Source organism: Nicotiana sylvestris, chromosome 11, assembly GCF_000393655.2.
Source record: "Nicotiana sylvestris chromosome 11, ASM39365v2, whole genome shotgun sequence".
Taxonomy (NCBI): domain Eukaryota; kingdom Viridiplantae; phylum Streptophyta; class Magnoliopsida; order Solanales; family Solanaceae; genus Nicotiana; species Nicotiana sylvestris.
Window position 1 is genome coordinate 145,637,789 of NC_091067.1, and position 21,608 is coordinate 145,659,396.

The 21,608-nt window shown below is 43.4% G+C and overlaps 1 protein-coding gene across 1 annotated transcript in view; it reads left to right on the top strand.

Annotated features, from left to right (window-relative positions):
- Window positions 1-494: 494 nt before the first annotated feature.
- LOC104212399 (AUGMIN subunit 8-like) overlaps window positions 495-21,608 on the top strand; it is a 34,507-nt gene continuing 13,393 nt past the window's right edge. The window contains exons 1-4 of the mRNA XM_070162067.1: window positions 495-571; window positions 1,455-1,845; window positions 1,954-2,137; window positions 2,313-2,587. Of these exons, the coding sequence (XP_070018168.1) occupies window positions 495-571; window positions 1,455-1,845; window positions 1,954-2,137; window positions 2,313-2,587 (927 nt within the window). The remainder of the gene's footprint in view (window positions 572-1,454; window positions 1,846-1,953; window positions 2,138-2,312; window positions 2,588-21,608) is intronic.

Sequence of the window (21,608 nt, forward strand, 5' to 3'; positions counted from 1 at the left end):
AGAAAGAATATTTGAAGAGAGTACTACAACGTTTTGGCATAGATGACAAGACTAAGCCAGTTAGTACTCCACTTGCTCCCCATTTTAAGCTAAGTACTACTATGTCGCCAATGGATGAAGCTGAACGAGAGTATATGTCAAAGGTACCATACGCAAATGTTGTTGGTAGCTTGATGTATGCAATGGTTTGCACAAGGCCTGACATTTCACAAGCTGTTGGAGTTATTAGCAGATATATGCACAATCCAGGGAAGGAGCATTGACAAGCTGTGAAGTGGATTCTACGGTATATTCATAATATTGTAGATGTCGGGTTAGTTTTTGAGCAGAAAGACAATCAGTCTGTAGTTGGATATTGTGACTCGAATTTTGCGGGTGATCTGGACAAACGAAGATCAACTACTGGTTATGTGTTTACTTTTGCAAAGGCACCAGTTAGTTGGAAGTCTACTTTGCAGTCAACAGTTGCTTTGTCTACAATAGAGGCAGAGTACATGGCTATTACAGAGGCTGTGAAAGAGGCAATTTGGCTTCAAGGATTGCTAAAGGAGCTTGGCATTGGACAAAAAAAGTATCACAATTTTTTGTAATAGTCAAAGTGCTATTCAATTAGCGAAGAACCAAGTTTATCATGCAAGTATGAAGCACATTGATGTTAGATATAATTTCGTACGAGAAATCATAGAAGAAGGTGGAGTCACGGTGAAGAAAATTCATACTACAGAGAATCCTGCTGATATGCTGACAAAAGTGGTGACTGCGGTCAAGTTTCAACATTGTTTGGATTTGATCATCATTATTGAACACTGAAGATTGAAGATGAAGGCACAACCAAAATTTGTTATTAAGAGAAATTGAAGATGTGGAATTTTGCCAAGGTGGAGATTTGTTGATTGCCAAAAATTGTCCCACATCGGTGAAGGACAAAAATTGGATGGGATTTCACCCTATAAAAGGAGGCCTAATGTTTAGGATTTAAACACACTTCTCATTTGCCTTCTCATCTTCTTAAGGCATTTGTATCTTCTCTCTTTAGTATTATTTTACTTGTATTTTTGGAGTAAAATAAAATATTGGTTGTGTCCGAGGAAGTAGGCAAAGTTAGCCAAACCTCGTAAATTCTGGTGTTCCTTTTATTGTTGTCTTATTGTCTTATTTATTATTTAGTGACTGCCATAATTTTGGTATAGTAGTTGTGACTTATTCACACTATATACATTTGGCTTCCTCAACACTTACTTTTAGCCTCGAATTTTTGTGGCAGATTTATAGCTGAGAAAAGGATCTTACTTTATTGGCATTGGTGTGTAATTCATTAGATTAAAGTTGGGTTCTTGAGAGCTGGGCTTTTCAAGAATGGCTTAAGTTGTTATTAATATAAGAAAGGGGATATCATTATATCAATGCTGTCTAATCTTGGACAGTTTGGATGGATGTGTATGAATCAAAGTTAGCATTACAGAAGCAGAATTCAACATTGGAGAAGAACAATGGAAAATCCGTAGGCCAAGAACCAGAGAAGTTAGTTCTAGGTACAGGTCACATACTCCATCAGCAGCATCCTCTGGCGTTAGATATTGCTCTTCTCCAAATGTCACAAGAACTGGAACTACTACATCAACAATGTCCTTGCCTAAACGAGCCATATCGGCTGAAAGGAAACGCCCCACCACGCCTTCATCACCTACCAGTACTACATCACGACCATCAACACCTGTACAGGATACATCTGCGGAAGAATTACTGTCCAAAAAGTTGGGAGGAAATCGGTTGCCAGAATCTTTGTGGCCCTCAACAATGAGGAGTCTCAGTGCTTTGTTTCAGTCGGATACCTTTTCTTTACCTGTAAGTAAGAGAGAAAAACCTGTTTCTCATGCTCTACGTGATCGTACTTTGAGGCCATCATCAAATGTAGTGCAGAAACAGGGCGAAACACTTCCTGCTTCATGAAAGGCGGCACCTGAGAGGAGGAGGAGTCCATTGAAGGGAAAGAATTCTGCTGATCAAGCAGAGAATTCTAGACCAGTTGATAGTTTAAATGCTCGATTAGTTGATCAGCATCGATGGCCAAGTAGAATGGGTGGGAAGGTATCATCTGGTACTATGAACAGAAGTGTTGATCTGAGTGATAAGAATAGTAAAATTGAGCCAATTAGTCACTGAGAGTCACGCCTTCCTTGAGGAGATTATCATTGGATGGTTATACCAAACCGTTGCAAAAATCTTCCAGTGACTTGCTGTCACTAGTATCATCTGATGATAGAGTAAAAGGTAGAGTTCTGTCAGTAGATGATACTTCACTTTCAATGCAGAAGCCCACATCTTGGAAAGAACAGTACAAGGGAATCCAGTAGCTAGATCTCAGACTGTTTCAGCTCCTGGATCACGACTTCCGTCACCGAATAAGGCATCTGTTATATCATCCTCTGCATCTCGAGGAGTCAGTTCATCTCAAACAAGATCAGTCCCAAGTACACCATCTAGAGGGCCAAGTCCTTCTCGGATAAGACCATCTAGTCCATCTAGACAACCCAAAACTTCTACTTCTGTCCTCAGCTTTATTTCAGATATTAAAAAGGGGAAGAAGGCAACTAACCACTTAGAAGATGTTCATCAGCTGAGGCTATTGTATAATAGACATCTCCAATGGCGGTATGCTAATGCCAGGTCAGATGTGTGGGGTCCAGCCCACATTTTAAGGAAGTTGTTTTCTTCATTTCTTCTTCATTTTCAAAGTTGGCAGAAGTAGGCAGCCCACGTTTCTCATTTTTCTGTCAAAAATGACAGGCTGCAGAAGTTGAAAGGTCAAGGTTGGTAGTCATATTTTGCCTATAAAATGAGAGCTTCGGCTCTCATTCTTTGATCACAATCTCAGAGGAAAATATATCTGAGAGCTAGAAAGAAAGAGTGAGGTTTCACAGACAGAGTATAAGAAAATAGTCTGTGAAGAAAATAGAGAGTGTGAGCAATATTGTAGTGAGGTGAAATATCAAAAGAGGGTTATTTCTTTTGAGTATTGTAGTGGTCTTTGTAGTATTTTTCTCGGGCCTACAAAGAGTAAATTCCTTACTATAGTGATATCAGTTGCTCCTCTCGGGGTCGTGGTTTTTCCCTTATTCAGAAGGGTTTTCCACGTAAAAATCTTGGTGTCATTGTTACTCTTTTATTCTTGTTAATTACCGTATCTCGGTGCTACATTATTATTCCGCTTTTATTATCGTGAATATTATTTTGGTAGGGGTTTATTCCCAACAACTGGTATCAGAGCACAGGTTCTGCTCGTTCATTGAAATGCTATTCACTGTCGGTAGTACTATACTTGGTGAAAAATAAAAATGTCCGGAGTAAAGTACTGTCACACCTCCTTTTTCCGCACCCGAGGGGGCGAAGGGAGTTTTTCCAATTAAAGGACAATCGAAACGGGATTTATTTATTTATTTCAAAGTCGCCACTTGGGAGATTTAGGGTGTCCCAAGTCACCAATTTTAATTCCCGAATCGAGGAAAATAATGACTCTATATTACAGTCTGCGTACCAGAAATCCGGATAAGGAATTCTGTTAACCAGGGAGAAGGTGTTAGGCATTCCCGAGTTCCGTGGTTCTAGCACGGTCGCTCAACTGTTATATTCGGCTTGATTATCTGATTTTATACAAGCGTGAACTTATGTGCAAAATTTAATTTTTAACCGCTTTTATCATTTACTGTTTTATCAAGAATTGCAACGTTGTGAAAATGTATCTCAAACCGCGTTACAATCAATGTACCCGTGGTCGTCGACACACTTTGACTCCATTGAGATTTGGATTTGGGTCACATCAATGTGCACCCGAGTTTAAGGAAATTAAATTATTAAGGGCGCGCCTAAAGTGACTAGCGTATTTATTTTGGGTAAGACCGTGAAATTTTACTAAGCGGTCCATCCCGAAGTCCAAATATTTTTTAAAACAAATATTTACTGAGGGCCCCACAATTTGTATTTTATTTGGCGAGGCTCATCTCATTCTTATTTTTTAAAATGAATTTGCAACGTCATGGACACGCATCTCGAACCACGTCACAATCAATGTACCCGTGATTAGAAACGCATTTCGACTCCGTTGAGAATTGGATTTGGGTCACATAAATGTGCACCCGAGTTTAGGAAGGTAAGATTTATTAAGGCGTGTCCTAAAGAGTCTAACGTATTGTTATTTTAGGAGGGTTGTGAGATTTGCTAAGCGACCTGTCCTGGAAACTAAATGCTTCGATAATATACATTTTAACGAGGGCCCCGCATCTTGTGCGTTTTTGTTTGTCGAGGCTCATCTCGGCTTTATTTTAAAAGGATATCCTATAGCAACTATGTTTCTTGTCGTGTTTGTCTCTATTAATAAAAAATAGATAGTCCTAATTAATTACGTACTTGCCAGTTATCTATAACAACATTCGAAAATGCTTAAGAATCAGGAACGAGGCTGCGTGCACAGTCAGCCGATTAAATAATCCTGGGCCCAAATCCAGCCCATGCATGATGGGCCAAACCTGGGCCACTGCTTGCTCGAAGCAGGCCTGCTTGGCCTGTTTAGACCTGAACTCGACCTTCATGAGGTTGATATTGCAAGTTTTGTGTTCTTTGTCTTAACAGGTGGTTTACTAGTTATATGAGACCATTAACCAGAAAAGGAAGAACTTAACCCATGATGTACAGTTTTCATGCTTGACATACATTACAGCATATACTGCAAAGTAAACTAAATCTGAGATGCAACCTAATTCATTGAGAATACTTTTATCTAAACAACATACATATACGAACTGATATTCAATTACCATGCATTGATATCTACTAGGCGTGCAAGCTACTTCCAACATCCAAACGAGAATAGCATTTTTTCTACATTACATGATATTTAAGGTAACAAACTATGTATAAAAAAACACATCCTTCAGATCTTTTCATTTGTATTCTTGCTCAAATTTCCAATTACATCTGACAGTGTATTAGGTGTGTACCTGGTATAGAGAACGAAAAGAAGAAAGGAATGGTCAGCTGGGCAGTATGTAGCAAACACAGCAACAGCAGATACACAACAACAACACAGCAACAAATCAAAAATCCAAGTGTTTTCCACAGCCCACAGACAACCAGCAATATTTCCCAGAACAAGAAGAACCAGCAGATAGTCGAGTACCAAATGAGCAATCCCAGGAAAGAGTGATGAAACAACAGCAGTAACAGGGTATTCAATGCAGCAACACCAACAGTCCAACAACCACAAACAGCTCAGTCAATGCAAACAACAGAACTTGGCCAAGGCAGCTTGACCAATATGAATTCTTATACAACTTTCAGATAGTGTTTGGTTACAATGTTTTTGGAAACTACCTTATGTTTTTTCAGTTTTCTTTAAACTCAGTAGACCTCTCTTCAAACTAAAAGTTCCAGCCTCAAGACTAAAAATTCCATCCCCAAGACTAAAAATTCCAGCCCCTTTTTATGTTCTGAAACAGCTTATTTATAAGCTAATAACCCAGTGCAGTCAAGCTGCCTGGATCCTGCAACTTGCAGTCTGCCCATACCTATTAAACCCATCCTTAAGCATCTTTTGATGCCAGCCCTTTGTTCCCCACGTCTGGTTTTGTTTAATCAAGAGTTATGAGCTCATTTTATTATTCATTTTAAACTCCCATGCTCTTATGTCTTGTTCCCATTGGCATTAGTTTAATCCCAAATTAGTACCCTATTTGTCAGTTCATTTAAACTAATCTTTTCTGTCCTTTTCAAACCCCAGAATACCCTTGTTGGCCCTTGATTATTACTGCCCTGCCCATTGCAGTATCAGGGCATTTTGAACTTCTGAAAGTTCAATTTCAGAATTGCCCTAGCCTGATTCTTTTAATTGTTTTTTTACAATGTAGTTACAAACTAGCACTCATAAATAATGTCCAACACTCAAATCACAATACAGGTCCATTCAGTCAAGTGAGGTTGTACATATTAGAATATTTGCACATTCAGTCGTAGGAAATTAATCGACGACATTTATCAGGTCGACTATACTAATTATAACAGGTAATAATCAGTCGCTCATATAAACAATACATTCAGGGACCTAAAGGGCATCAGACAACTTTTGTTCAATTACTGGGGGCCTATATGAATTAACTCATTTGACGACTAATCTAATTGACGATCACGTTTATCATGGGGTACATTCAGAACACAAACAGAAAACAATTGACCAAATAAGAGGCCTTTGACAGAGATGGAAGAAATCCGAATGAAAAATAACAAAATAACAAACAAACACAACGAAGCATGCTGACAACTTAATTAGAACTAAACAAAGAGAAAAGAAAACTTACCGAAAAAGTTTGAAATCAAAACGACCCAAATCTGACTCAACTTCGAACTCTTGAGGCCGAACAAACTTTAATCAGGGTGTTCTCACATGAGAACACCTTGACTAAGGTCTATTAGACCTCAAACCCCTGTTAAGACTGGCCGGATTCCCCAGGTGCATGTGTTCTAAGGTCCGGATTTTCAGATCTGGTTTTTTAGGAGTTGTGGGTAGATTCGGACCAAACCAAGCTTGGTTTGGTCACGAGGAGGGTCAGGGGAGTGTCTGGTATGAAGATGGGGTAATTTGGCATAGGTCCGGGTTCGACTCAAATCTTCAAATGAAGATTCGAGACGAAGGAAAGTAATTCGAGGCAAATGGGTAGCAGATCCATGTTCAGGAGAGTGCGGGGGACTTAGGGTGTTCAGGAGGTGGTCACCGGCGTTCGTGCCGCCGGGTTCTGGTGAAAGGGAAGCTAGGGCGGCTTGCTAGGTTTTAGGGTTTCAGGTTTGAGCTTGGGGACGATGAAGGGGGGGTTCGGATAGGGGGCGTGGGGAGTGATAGAGGGTTTATATACGGAGTAGGGGATTGGATCTGAGCCGTTAGATCAGATGATCTCAACGGCTTGGATCTGATGGTGAGAAATGAGACGGGGTCGTTTGGTAGTTAAACGGGGTCGTTTGGTTTAAGTGAGGGGTTGGGTCAGACCGGTTATTGGGTCGGGTTTGAAAACGGGTTGCTGAAAGAGGTCCTGAGCCGTTAGATCGGCCTGGACGGACGGCTCAGATCAAACTCCTTTATACGGCGTCGTTTGGGGGGTTTGCCTGAGGCCTGGTTTGGACTGGGTCAGATCGAATTGGTTTGGGCCTATTTTTGGTTTATTTTCTTGGCCCAAACCGTTTTCTTCATTCTTTTCTTCTCTTTTTTTTTCTTTTTCTTTCTTTTTCTAATTTTTTAAAACTAAAAATAAAAATGAAGTTCAAACAAACATTAATTTAACACCTAACATAATTATCAAAATATTTAAATAGGTTAAATCGCACCCTAGAATATTTTTTGTGAATTTTCTTTTACTGAACGAATTATGGTCTAATTACCATGACATACGCATTTTGTATTTTGTTTAATAATGTAAAAAAATAGCAAAAATGGACAGAACCACACATGACTAGCAGCACACGTTACGGAAAATTGAAAATTGTACAGCGAGGTCCTTTGTTACTATTTCTTTTGGAGTGACTGTCCGTGAAGCAAAAATCACGTGCTTACAGCTGCCCCTCTTTGCACGAAGACACGAAGGGTTTTCGCGCAAAGATAAAGCGAGCGATTTTTGCCCGTCCGAATACTCCGTGTGAAGCATTTTTTGAAAAAGATTTGACCGAACCTTTGCTTCAGAGGTTTCCTACATATCCTGGGCTGAAACAGGAATCAGGTCAATGTAGTTCGGGAAATTTTGGTAGCTGGGACTACCGTGTGACTGTATTGCTTGCTGCTGTTGTGCGCTGTCGCATGCTGCTGTAGGATGCTACTGCTCAACCGATCTCCCTGTTACATTGCTCTAAAAGGAAAAACAAGAAGTTAAGCTAGAGTATGAGATCTCATCCATCTCCAACTTGTTCTTGTTGTCTTGCTTTCTTGTCGGCTAACGCTTTCTTCTGACGCCTTTATTTTGTGAACTTGGAGATGATGCTGACCCTTTGCCTTTTCTGAATGTCAGTTTTCATCACTTTGCTTGATTTGCTGGGGACACGGCTTTCTTCCTTAAATCTTTCAATGGTTTCTTCAATGGCATGTTTCTCCATCAACATTGTTATACTGGGCATGCTACAATGTTTCCAAACTGCTTCTTCTGAGACGCGTTCCTTCTTCCTTTTGAATGTGCGCATGCTTTGGCAGCCTTCTGCTTCTTGGCGCTGGGGATTTTATTGTTTCCTGCTTGGGGATCTCTGTTGTAACCTTCCGTCTTCAGGTGGGGTTACTGATTCCAAGATCTAGAGCTTAAGTGTATTCCCGCATTATACTGGTGGGCGACCTAGAACTTAAATGTATTCTCGCATTATACTGGTGGGCGACCTAGAACTTAAATGTATTCCCGCATTATACTGGTGGGCGACCTAGAACTTAAAAGTATTCCCGCATTATACTGGTGGACGACCTAGAACTTGAATGTATTCCCGCATTTTACTGGTGGGCGACCTAGAACTTAAATGTATTCCCGCATTTTACTGGTGGGCGACCTAGAACTTAAATGTATTCCCGCATTTTACTGGTGGGCGACCTAGAACTTAAAAGTATTCCCGCATTTTACTGGTGGGCGACCTAGAACTTAAAAGTATTCCCGCATTTTACTGGTGGGCGACCTAGAACTTAAAAGTATTCCCGCATTTTACTGGTGGGCGACCTAGAACTTAAATGTATTCCCGCATTTTACTGGTGGGCGACCTAGAACTTAAATGTATTCCCGCATTATACTGGTGGGCGACCTAGAACTTAAAAGTATTCCCGCATTTTACTGGTGGGCGACCTAGAACTTAAATGTATTCCCGCATTATACTGGTGGGCGACCTAGAACTTAAATGTATTCCCGCATTATACTGGTGGGCGACCTAGAACTTAAATGTATTCCCGCATTTTACTGGTGGGCGACCTAGAACTTAAATGTATTCCCGCATTTTACTGGTGGGCGACCTAGAACTTAAAAGTATTCCCGCATTTTACTGGTGGGCGACCTAGAACTTAAAAGTATTCCCGCATTTTACTGGTGGGCGACCTAGAACTTAAAAGTATTCCCGCATTTTACTGGTGGGCGACCTAGAACTTAAATGTATTCCCGCATTTTACTGGTGGGCGACCTAGAACTTAAATGTATTCCCGCATTTTACTGGTGGGCGACCTAGAACTTAAAAGTATTCCCGCATTTTACTGGTGGGCGACCTAGAACTTAAAAGTATTCCCGCATTTTACTGGTGGGCGACCTAGAACTTAAATGTATTCCCGCATTTTACTGGTGGGCGACCTAGAACTTAAATGTATTCCCGCATTTTACTGGTGGGCGACCTAGAACTTAAATGTATTCCCGCATTATACTGGTGGGCGACCTAGAACTTAAAAGTATTCCCGCATTTTACTGGTGGGCGACCTAGAACTTAAATGTATTCCCGCATTATACTGGTGGGCGACCTAGAACTTAAATGTATTCCCGCATTATACTGGTGGGCGACCTAGAACTTAAATGTATTCCCGCATTTTACTGGTGGGCGACCTAGAACTTAAATGTATTCCCGCATTTTACTGGTGGGCGACCTAGAACTTAAATGTATTCCCGCATTTTACTGGTGGGCGACCTAGAACTTAAAAGTATTCCCGCATTTTACTGGTGGGCGACCTAGAACTTAAAAGTATTCCCGCATTTTACTGGTGGGCGACCTAGAACTTAAATGTATTCCCGCATTTTACTGGTGGGCGACCTAGAACTTAAATGTATTCCCGCATTTTACTGGTGGGCGACCTAGAACTTAAAAGTATTCCCGCATTTTACTGGTGGGCGACCTAGAACTTAAAAGTATTCCCGCATTTTACTGGTGGGCGACCTAGAACTTAAATGTATTCCCGCATTTTACTGGTGGGCGACCTAGAACTTAAATGTATTCCCGCATTATACTGGTGGGCGACCTAGAACTTAAAAGTATTCCCGCATTTTACTGGTGGGCGACCTAGAACTTAAATGTATTCCCGCATTATACTGGTGGGCGACCTAGAACTTAAATGTATTCCCGCATTATACTGGTGGGCGACCTAGAACTTAAATGTATTCCCGCATTTTACTGGTGGGCGACCTAGAACTTAAATGTATTCCCGCATTTTACTGGTGGGCGACCTAGAACTTAAAAGTATTCCCGCATTTTACTGGTGGGCGACCTAGAACTTAAAAGTATTCCCGCATTTTACTGGTGGGCGACCTAGAACTTAAAAGTATTCCCGCATTTTACTGGTGGGCGACCTAGAACTTAAATGTATTCCCGCATTTTACTGGTGGGCGACCTAGAACTTAAATGTATTCCCGCATTTTACTGGTGGGCGACCTAGAACTTAAAAGTATTCCCGCATTTTACTGGTGGGCGACCTAGAACTTAAAAGTATTCCTGCATTTTACTGGTGGGCGACCTAGAACTTAAAAGTATTCCCGCATTTTACTGGTGGGCGACCTAGAACTTAAATGTATTGAAATTGCTTCCCCGTTCTTCCGAGAAAATTTTCGACAATCGGCAGAAAATTTTCTGCCCCGGTTTTTGGTGGTTTCCCTGGCGTTGCGTCTTGCTGCCATCATCAATCCTTTGTTTTCCTGCAGCAAACAAAAGGTTTTAATTAGTTTTTATCGTGGTGGTAGAGGGTGCCTTTCTGGCGGATGGTTTTTCCTTTCTTCTCTTTTCTTGCTCTATGTCCCATAATTGATTAGTGGGCAGAGTTGCTTGCTGGGGGTCTCTAGCCTGCTGGGGATTGGCTTTCAATTAATCCCCTTTTCTGCTTTCTCTTTAAGCACGTGCTGTGGGAATCTGCTTTTAACTCCCGACACCACTCCCTTTAGGAGCTTACTTCCTCCAAAATTGTCGGGCACGATCACTGCATTGCCTGGGATCGGCTTCTAAGACTGTTTGTATTATCCTGCATTGGATGAATTCCCCTCCGGTTTCTGGTAGTAAGCTTTGAAAAATTCTTTTCAAGACAAATTTTAGGAAGAGAAAATAAAAGCTAGAAGAAGAAAATCTTTCTGAACCCATATTTGGTGGGGAGAAGAAACTCAGAAGAACTTATCTGGAGGACATGACTAGTCCCCGTGATCATGACGTGCACCATAGATTCCCGACCCAGTCTATTTGTATCAATCGATTTGCCCGATGGTCTGACTTGCTGGGGATGATAAATGGCTGTCCATCTCGTTGCGAATGTGGTAGCTTTTGCTGATCTGTCTTGTCGCCTCATAGTGCCCTTCGAGGGGTTTTCACTAATGAGACTCTCTCTTTTCTCTCATCTCCCGGCGCCTTATGGTGCCTGTGAAGGTTTTCACCAATAAGACTCTCTCATTTCATATCCCTCATCTTACATCGCCTCTCGGTGCCTGTGAAGGTTTTCACCGATAAGACTCTCTCATTTTATTTCTTTCGAGGAATCGGGGCGTTGTAGATACGACCCTCTCTTCTGGAGATTCCTTTGACCATCAATTCATTCCCAGTCTTACGATCCTCTTCTTTGCTGGGGATCAGTGTGTTATTCTCGGCCTCATTTGCCTGATTTGACATCTCTCGAACATTGATCGGGAGGTCTTTTGGACGTTGATGTTGGTTTTGGTGTGGAGTTAAAGAAAGGCTATGAAAAAAGAAAATAATTTGATGGGTGGTGTGCTACAACTTTTGGAATCAAACCTTTGTTGGAACTTAAAACATAACCTCTGCCCCAGTTTTCTTGCTTGGGGAATTTATTTTTTACACTTATGTTGCGCTATGTGCGTTACGCACACTGTGCCTATTATGCACACTATGTACATTATGCATCCTATATTCACTATGATGCATACTATGACCGAGCCGTGAGGCGCCTACGTATCCTCTTTGAGGAATCAGGTCAAACGTAGTTCCCACGGTTTTATATTCCTTATGATTTTATTTTTTTCTTTTCTTTCTTTTCATTTTCTTTTCCTTTTCTTTTCTTTTCTTTTTTTTCATGTCTTTTCCATTAGTGATTCCAAAAGAGGGGTATGAAAGAATAACTTAAGGCTCAAAGGGGGAAACAAGGGTTAAAAAGTGTTTGGATAGAAGAAAGAATTGCCTCCGTCATCTCATTATCCAATAAATGCCAAATACAAACAAGTAAACCAAAAATTGCCATAATTAAATAAATTACGCATAATATCTCTTGACTGCATCTGAATTGATAGCCATGTCGACACATCTACCTTCGACATCTGTCAAACACAAAGCACCGTTGGACAATACTCTGGTCACGATATAAGGCCCTTGCCAATTTGGGGCGAATTTGCCTTTTGCCTCGACCTGATGTGGGAGGATCTTCTTCAATACCTGCTGCCCTACTTCAAACTTCCTGGGGCGCACCTTCTTATTATATGTTCTTGCCATTCTCTTCTGGTACAGCTGACCATGGCACACTGCTGCCAATCTTTTCTCATCTATCAGGCTCAACTGTTCCAATCGAGCTTTGACCCATTCATCATCATCAATCCCGGCTTCAGCGACAATTCGGAGGGACGGAATTTCGACTTCCGCTGGTATTACGGCCTCAGTTCCGTACACCAACAAATAAGGAGTTGTGCCTATGGAAGTTCGGACGGTGGTGCGGTAACCCAACAAAGCAAAGGGTAATCTCTCGTGCCATTGTCTGGACCCTTCCACCATTTTTCGCAGTATCTTCTTGATATTCTTATTAATCTTTAACTGTTGGCATACCTCTCTCATCAAGCTGCTATTAAGATTTGCACCATTATCCGTGATGATCACTTTTGGGATCCCAAATCTGCAGATGATATGGGAGTGAACAAAGTCCACCACTGCCTTCTTGGTTACTGATTTGAAGGTTTTAGCCTCAACCCATTTGGTGAAGTAATCAATGGTCACTAGAATGAACCTATGACCGTTGGATGCTGCTGGCTCGATGGGCCCAATGACATCCATGCCCCATGCCACAAACGGCCAGGGTGCTGACATCGTATGTAACTCTGTTGGCGGAGAATGAATCAAATCTCCATGTATCTGGCACTGATGGCATTTCCTCACGAAAGTGATACAGTCGTGTTCCATGGTGAGCCAATAACACCCTGTTCGAAGGATCTTTCTTGCCAATACATATCCGCTCATGTGTGGCCCACAAACTCCAGCATGTACCTCTGCCATAACCGTCGTTGCTTGACTGGCATCTATGCATCTCAACAATCCCAAATCCGGGGTTCTTTTGTACAATACTCCTCCACTGAGGAAGAAACCATTCGACAAACGCCGAAGGGCTCTTTTTTGGTCCCCAGAGGCATGTTCTGGATATATCCCCATCCTGAGGTATTCCTTGATATCATGAAACCAGGGTTCGCCATCTGCTTCTTCTTCTATGGCATTGCAGTAGGCGTGCTGATCACGGACCTGGATGTGTAGAGGATCAACATACATTTTGTCAGGGTGGTGCAGCATTGATGCTAAGGTGGCTAAGGCATCCGCAACCTCATTGTGAACTCTCGGGATGTGTTTGAACTTTACCGATCGAAATTTCTTGCTCAGATCATGCAAGCATTGTCGGTATGGTATGAGCTTTAGATCTCGTGTTTCCCATTCACCCTGAATTTGATGTACCAAGAGGTCCGAGTCTCCCAAGACCAAGACGTCTTGGACATCCATGTCAGCAGCCAAGCGCAGACCCAGAATGCAAGCCTCATACTCGGCCATATTGTTGGTGCAATAGAAGCGTAGTTGAGCCGTAACAGGATAATGCCGTCCTGTTTCAGAAATGAGTACTGCTCCTATTCCAACCCCTTTCGCGTTTGCAGCTCCATCGAAGAAAAGCTTCCAACCCGGTTCCTCAGGCAATTCCAACTCATTTGTATGCATTACCTCTTCGTCAGGAAAATACGTTCTTAAGGGCTCGTATTTTTCATCAACGGGATTCTCTGCCAAATGGTCTGCCAGCGCCTGGGCTTTCATGGCCGTCCTCGTTACATAGACGATATCAAACTCTGTGAGCAGAATTTGCCATTTTGCCAACCTTCCCGTGGGCATAGGTTTCTGAAAGATATATTTCAATGGGTCCAAACGGGATATGAGATAAGTAGTATATGAAGACAGGTAGTGCTTCAACTTCTGAGCTACCCAAGTTAGGGCGCAACATGTTTTCTCGAGTTGAGTGTACTTGACCTCATGTACTGTGAATTTCTTGCTAAGATAGTAGATGGCTTGCTCCTTCCTTCCTGTGTCATCATGTTGCCCCAACACACAACCAAATGAATTTTCCAAGACTGTCAGGTAAAGGATTAGGGGTTTCCCGGGCTTAGGCGGGACCAACACGGGTGGATTAGACAGATACCCTTTGATTTGGTCGAAAGCCTCTTGACACTCTGTCGTCCAACCTTCTGCAGCATCCTTTCTCAGTAGCCGAAATATGGGCTCACAAGTTGCTGTGAGTTGAGCGATGAACCTGCTGATGTAATTGAGTCTACCCAGCAAACTCATTACCTCTGTTTTGTTCCTTGGCGGTGGCAAATCTCGGATGGATTCAATTTTGGATGGGTCTAACTCAATCCCCCGTCGACTGACGATGAATCCTAGCAACTTTCCTGATGGAACCCCGAATGCGCATTTGGCCGGGTTAAGCTTGATATCATACCTCCGGAGTCTTTGGAAAAATCTCCTTAGGTCTGCTACATGGTCCTCCTGACGCCAAGATTTGATGATCACATCATCGACGTACACCTCGATTTCTTTGTGTATCATGTCATGAAACACAGCAGTCATTGCTCGCATGTACGTTGCCCCGACGTTCTTTAATCCGAACGGCATTACCCGATAGTAGTAGGTTCCCCATGGCATAATAAACGTTGTCTTCTCAGCATCCTCCTCGTCCATTAGGATCTGATGATAACCCGCATAGCAATCCACAAAGGATCCGATCTCGCGCCCAGCGCAATTATCGATCAGGATATGAATGTTGGGTAGCGGAAAATTGTCCTTGGGACTTGCTTTGTTGAGGTTGCGGTAGTCAACGCACACCCTGATTTTTCCATCCTTCTTTGGGACTGGTACCACATTGGCCAACCACTCGGGATATCGAGTGACCCGAATGACCTTCGATTGCAACTGCTTAATCACTTCTTCTTTGATCTTTACACTCATTTCTGTTTTAAATTTCCTTAGTTTTTGCTTGACCGGAGGGTATGCCGGGTCAGTGGGCAATTTGTGAACCACTAAATTGGTGCTTAATCCAGGCATATCGTCATATGACCATGCAAAAACATCTTTGAATTCCATGAGGGTTTTGATCAATTCTGCTCTGACATTCGGCTCAATGTGGATGCTAATTTTGGTCTCTTGGACGTTATCAGCGTCTCCTAGATTCACAGCCTCAGTGTCATTTAGGTTAGGCTTGGGTTTCTCTTCAAATTGGCACAGTTCTCGGTTTATCTCTTCGAAGGCTTCACCTTCGTCACATTCAGATTCATCGTCACAAACGACCTCTTGCATCATTGAGTCGGTTTCAGATTGATTTATTAGACTAGGTCGAAGATCCGCTGTGCATGCCATGTCATTAGAACCAGTAAAAAGAGAACTGTTCAGAAAGAAAAAGAACAAAACAAAATTAAAATGGGACAAAAGAAAAGAACTTTATTAAACTTGCGGGATAAAAGGGTTCACACTTTTACAAAAACGAAAGTAAAATTTGGATTACACCCTTGAATAATCCGGACAAAACAAAACACACAAAACATAAATCAAAGCCTACTACCAAGACTCCCCTCGGACAGGAAGAGGAGTAACCGTCCAATTGTTGGTCTTGGCCTCAGGCCCCACAAATTGTATCTCTGCTCTGCTGGAACCTTCTCCAGCTTCCACCATACTGACATCCGCGAATAGCCTCTCAAAACTCTGATTCAGGTCTTCATTTATACCGATCAAAGGTCCTCGAATCTTTGGGATCGCTGACCCCTTGGCACTTGCTTTAACAAAAGACCTTGAGAGGCGTGGCACTGGTTTAGGCAGAAACCAGACCCTCTTCTTCATTTTTCGCGCTTGCTTCCTGTCTGCTGCGGTTGGTTTGAACCCCAATCCGAAAGTTTCCAGATTTTTAGGAAGGGAGACAGGTTGGACAATCCCTTGAAGCTCGACTCCCAGGCCTTTTCCCGGCACAAATCCATTACCCAGCATTTCTGAGACCATCATGACTGTTGCGGCAGCTACCCTAGGGTGCGGGATGATTTCTCCTTCAGAAATTTTGTTGGCCGACCCTGTATCGAAAATCTGGTAGACCCAAGGACCTTTGTCATCAGCGGTCTCTATGAAAGGTACAATGGCTCCGCCCATGGTGCACGTTGTATCCTCGCCGTGTAACACGACCTCTTGTCTTTCCCACTCGAACTTCACTATCTGATGTAGGGTGGAGGGCACCGCCTTGGCTGCATGAATCCATGGTCGTCCTAACAGCAGGTTGTAAGATACCGTGGCGTCTAATACCTGGAATTCCATGGTAAACAGGACCGGACCGATGGTCAGTTCAAGTACAACATCCCCTACAGTGGCCGTTCCGTTTCCGTCAAACCCTCGGACACAGATACTGTTCTTGTGGATCCTTCCGTGGTCGATCTTCAACTGGTTCAAAGTAGATAGTGGGCAAATATTGGCGCTTGAGCCGTTATCCACCAATACTCGAGTTACCACCGAGTCTTCACATTTGACAGCTAGGTATAGAGCTTTATTATGCTCCGTACCTTCCACCGGCAGGTCATCATCTGAGAATGTTACCCTGTTCACCTCGAAAATCTTGCTGGCAATGGTTTCCAGGTGGTTTACAGCAATCTCACTGGGCACATGAGCTTCGTTCAATATCTTCAGCAGGGCCCGACGATGCTCCTCAGAATGGATCAGTAACGACAACAGTGAGATCTGGGCCGGTGTTTTTCTCAGCTGTTCGACCACAAAATAGTCCTGTACTTTCATCTTCCTCAGGAACTCTTCAGCCTCTTCTTCGGACACGGGTTTCTTGGTTGCAACTGGGTTGGTTCTTCTTAGCTCCACCGGAGCAAAACATCGACCTGATCGAGTCAGCCCTCGCGCTTCACAACTGACTTCTTCCACCTGTTTTCCTTTGTACATCACCACCGCCTTTTCATATTTCCAAGGCACAGCCCTGCCGTCAATCATCGGCAGCTGGACCACAGGCTTTATTGTCACCCGTTCTCTACATACCCCTTTCAACACGACCTGCCGGTGTGGGCAGGATCCCTGGTATTACCAACTTGCTTGGCTCGGGTTTGCTTGCTATGATGGACGGGCTCTTCCCCAATATCACTACCGGCTTGACGCCTTCTCCCTGCGACTGTACACTTGTTCCTCCACTGGTTAAGACTTCTTTCGGGGCGGCTTGGATCATCATCACTGTTTGTGAGGGTTTTCTTAATTCTCCTCCCTCACACACCAACTCAATCATGTGAGTTTCGTGGTGCGCTGGCAGTGGGTTTTGGTTGATGTTAGGAGCCTCCGGTGTCTGGACCTCGATCTTATTGGTGTCAATAAGATCCTGTATGGCATGCCTTAACTTCCAGCACTTCTCGGTATCGTGCCCGAGCATCCCTGAACAGTATTCACAACTGATTGATCGATCCAAATTCTGAGGTGGGGGATTTGGTTCTCGAGTCTGGACAGGACTAACCAAACCCAATTGCCGCAGCTTGTGGAACAAAGCGGTGTAGGTTTCTCCCAGCTCCGTGAAGGTTCTCTGCTTCCGCAACCTGTCATTCCTAGCATCTGGATTTCCCCGGAAGCCTGCCCCTGAAGGGTTTCTATACGCCCTCGGTGGAGGATAGGTGTTTTGCGGTGGGTAGTTATTATGTGGAGCTGGGTATGTGTTGTGGGGAGCCGGTGCGCGCCATTGTGGGCGAACCGGAGGCTGAGTGTATGCCTGCGCTTGGTGTACGGAACAATGTGGTTCTCGAGGTGGATAGAAATTTTGTGGTGGGTTGTATGGGTAGTTTGACCTGTGAGGTCTGGGTTGGTTGTAGTGCGGCCTGCCAGCCCTGGAGCAACTGCCTGCCTCGATCGTGGCAACCTCTTCTTTCTTTCTTCTCAGCGCACCTCCCGCGCCGCTTTGAATAGCCTGGGTTGTGGCTTTGAGTGCCGAATAGTTCAAGATTTTGTCAGACCTTAGACCCTCTTCTATCATGACCCCTATCTTGACCACCTCGTTGAAAGATTTTCCAACTGTTGTCACCAAGTGACCAAAATAGGTCGGATCCAGTGTCTGCAAGAAATAGTCCACCATCTCTCCCTCTCTCATGGGAGGATCGACTCTAGCTGCTTGCTCTCTCCAACGGAACCTGAACTCGCGAAAACTTTCCCCGGGTTTCTTCCCCGTTCTCAATAATGTGAGACGGTCAGGGACTATCTCTAGATTGTACTGGAAATGACCTGCAAAAGCCTGCGCCAGATCATCCCATATGTACCACCTACTGGAATCCTGCCTGGTATACCATTTCAGTGCAGATCCGCTCAGACTTTGGCCGAAATAAGCTATCAATAGCTCATCCTTGCCGCCTGCCCCTCTCATTTTGCTACAGAATCCCCGCAAATGTGACATGGGATCACCGTGCCCTTCATATAAATCAAACTTAGGCATCTTAAAACCAGCCGGGAGTTGGATGTCTGGGAAAGGACATAGATCTTTGTATGCTACACTGATTTGATTGCCCAATCCGTGCAAGTTCCTGAAGGACTGCTCCAGGCTTTTGAACTTTCTCAACACTTCATCCTGTTCAGGAGCCTTAACTGGCTTCTCAACCTCTGCCGGCACTTCTAAATGTGGATTGTAAGCTTGAGGCTCGGGTGCATGGAATGTAGGGCTCAGGGGGATAGTATTGTGTATCGTGAGCCTGAAACAATGGCTCACTGGTCGTTCTCTGCAAAGGGGCTGATGTAGGTCCCACAAAAATGGGAATATTGGGTGTTGGGAGAGGTTGGTGGGGTGGTGGAGCTTGGGAATCATGAGGGCTTCTTTCTTGATGATAAAGGGGATTTGGGCGGCTTGTGGAAGGGCCAGAGTGAGGGTATTCCGGCATGTGTCCCAGTGTTTCGGGGCTCTTTTGTGTTTTGGCTAGGGCTAGCTGCATTGCATTCATCTCTAGTCCCATCCTTTCAATCTTTTCCATCGCTTCTTTTAGCAACTGGCCCATTGGCCTTTCTTCCTCATTACTATTCTCTGAAGTAGTCATGCTTGTTGCTACTGGTCCTTTGGATCTGGTGTGGTAGGAGTGTGTTGCCAGAGTTCTTTAACAACTAACTTGTCTGGTATCAGACAACAACAAACTTTGTTAGCGTTAGAGCTTTAACAGATTTGATCATAACACATATATGATGCAATGCTCCTAGGCAGTTAACCGTTTCTACATGCTTTGCTTCAAACAACATGCGTCATCCCGGCTTGCTCAGTTGTCCCTTTTTTATTCGTTTTTGTATTCTCTTTTCTTTCTTTATTAAAAGCGGTCGAATCTTATGGGGATTGCCTACGTATCACGTCCCCGCGTGAATCAGACCAGGCGTAGTTCTGCCATGAGGCTAATATTTATAAAAAGAAAATGAACAGACATTACATTTGAAAACTTTGTAAAAACAATGTCTTGAAATACACACATTCAATATTGAAAATAAAAAGATACAATTCTTAACATCTCATAACGTGCCCCACTTTCCACTTGTGTTGTAAATTATTAGATCATTTGCTCAAGGTGGGGCTTGACCCGGATGTCCTCCCAATGTTCGATACATCCTTTCCAACTCCACTGCTAGATGACGGGCAAAGGTGGGTGCATGCTCTGTAAACCTTCCATAATCCATTCCTTGGCAGTTTACATAACTTTGAGAGGTGTAGACTGCCAGGTCGTGGATCTGTGCCCTGAAATCTTGGAGCTGTTGGCCTTGATTCTGCAATTGCTGATGGCGAGTGGTGGCTATATCTCGGATACGGCCTTCACGATCTAGGGATGACTCTAATAGAGCTCGGAGTCTGGCCTGCTCTAATCTCATCTGCGCTCTTTCTCTATCAGTGTCTGCTTGTTGACGCTCTCTGTATCTTCTTGCCTCTTCTAGTTGTGCACGAAGTTGGTCTTCTGATCGTATCCAATGGTCTTTTTCCTTCTTGAATTGTGCCCTGTCTTTCTCGGATTGCCTATCTTGGCGTTCCTTATCAGATCTGGCTTCTTCGTTTAATTGTTGGATCCTTTCTTTTGCTTTGCTCAACGCCCTTTCTTTTGCAGCAAGAACGGAATCATAATCTTGCATTCTTTCAAAAAGATTGGCGATGGTTTTTTGATCCTTCCAATTCCTCATTGGCGTTTCAGAAGCCTTTTTCATTTTCAGAAATCGAGCATGAAGACTTTCATTCTCACAGGCTAGACTCTTCTTCTCGCCTTCAGCTTCTTGTGCTTGCAAATCCTTCTCCAGACTGAGGTTCCTTAGATTTTCCTTTAGGGCATGGATAGTTGCTTTGTACCCCTTCTCTTTTTCTCCCCAGATCAACCGCTCTTGGATTTTATCATTAAAGTTTTGAATATGGGGTCTTTTAGTTGGCCTTCTCAGCTCAGGTTCTGGTACATCATCCACGCGAGACCGTTTCTCGAACCACCTTTCATATCCATGATTTATCTCACCCTTTGTAGTGTCTGGGACTTGAGTATCGCTTTTTAAGTATCGACATCCATTCCACATCTGCTGAAGTAACGCCTCAGGAATAGTGGCCTCTGGGTGTAATTCGATTTCTTGCGTACTCAAATCTTCATCATCAGGAACTACTTGATATCTTCCTAGTTGTCTTAGGACTCTCAATGGCGCGTATGGCTGGATGCTTCTCAATCCCAATAGTAGAAGATAACTATTTGAGTTTGACATATGTATCACTTCCCTCATCGGTAGCCATCCCAAAGTCCATTCAATTTGATTTGCCGTTAGAGCCCTTAGCCGAGATACCCATGCTTCTATCCCTTCTGGAACCTGATAATTTTTCACTCTTTCCTCATAACCCTCGATGTAATTATCGTTGCTTGGCCCATACTGTATGATCTTGGGCTGTTGTTGGAGATGTTCAATCAGCCACATTTGCAACAAAATTTTGCATCCTTCGAAGACTTTCGCTCCTGCTTTACATAAAGTCAAAGCCCGATAAATGTCTGAGAGAATGATGGGGACAAGGGTGTGGTTTTCCTTGGAGGTGAGGATTTGCACAACTTTTGCGGTGCGAATATCGATTGTTCGTTCTTTGTTCGGGAAGACCATGATTCCTAGAAAAGCCACCATGAAGGCGAAACGACGGTGAACCTGCCATGCGTCTTTGTCTTGTTTGTTAGTAAGGCCTTTCTCATGAATTTCGAACCCATCTGACTTTCCGAACCTTGAATACAAAAAGTTGAAAGAACAACATCCGTTGACGACATTGCTTTTCCTGATTTGACTGCTGATGTTCAGAAGACCGAAGAATCGATGTACCGAGGGAGCCTTCGTGAATATCAAGCTTTGATTCCTTAAACTTCCGTCAAAAC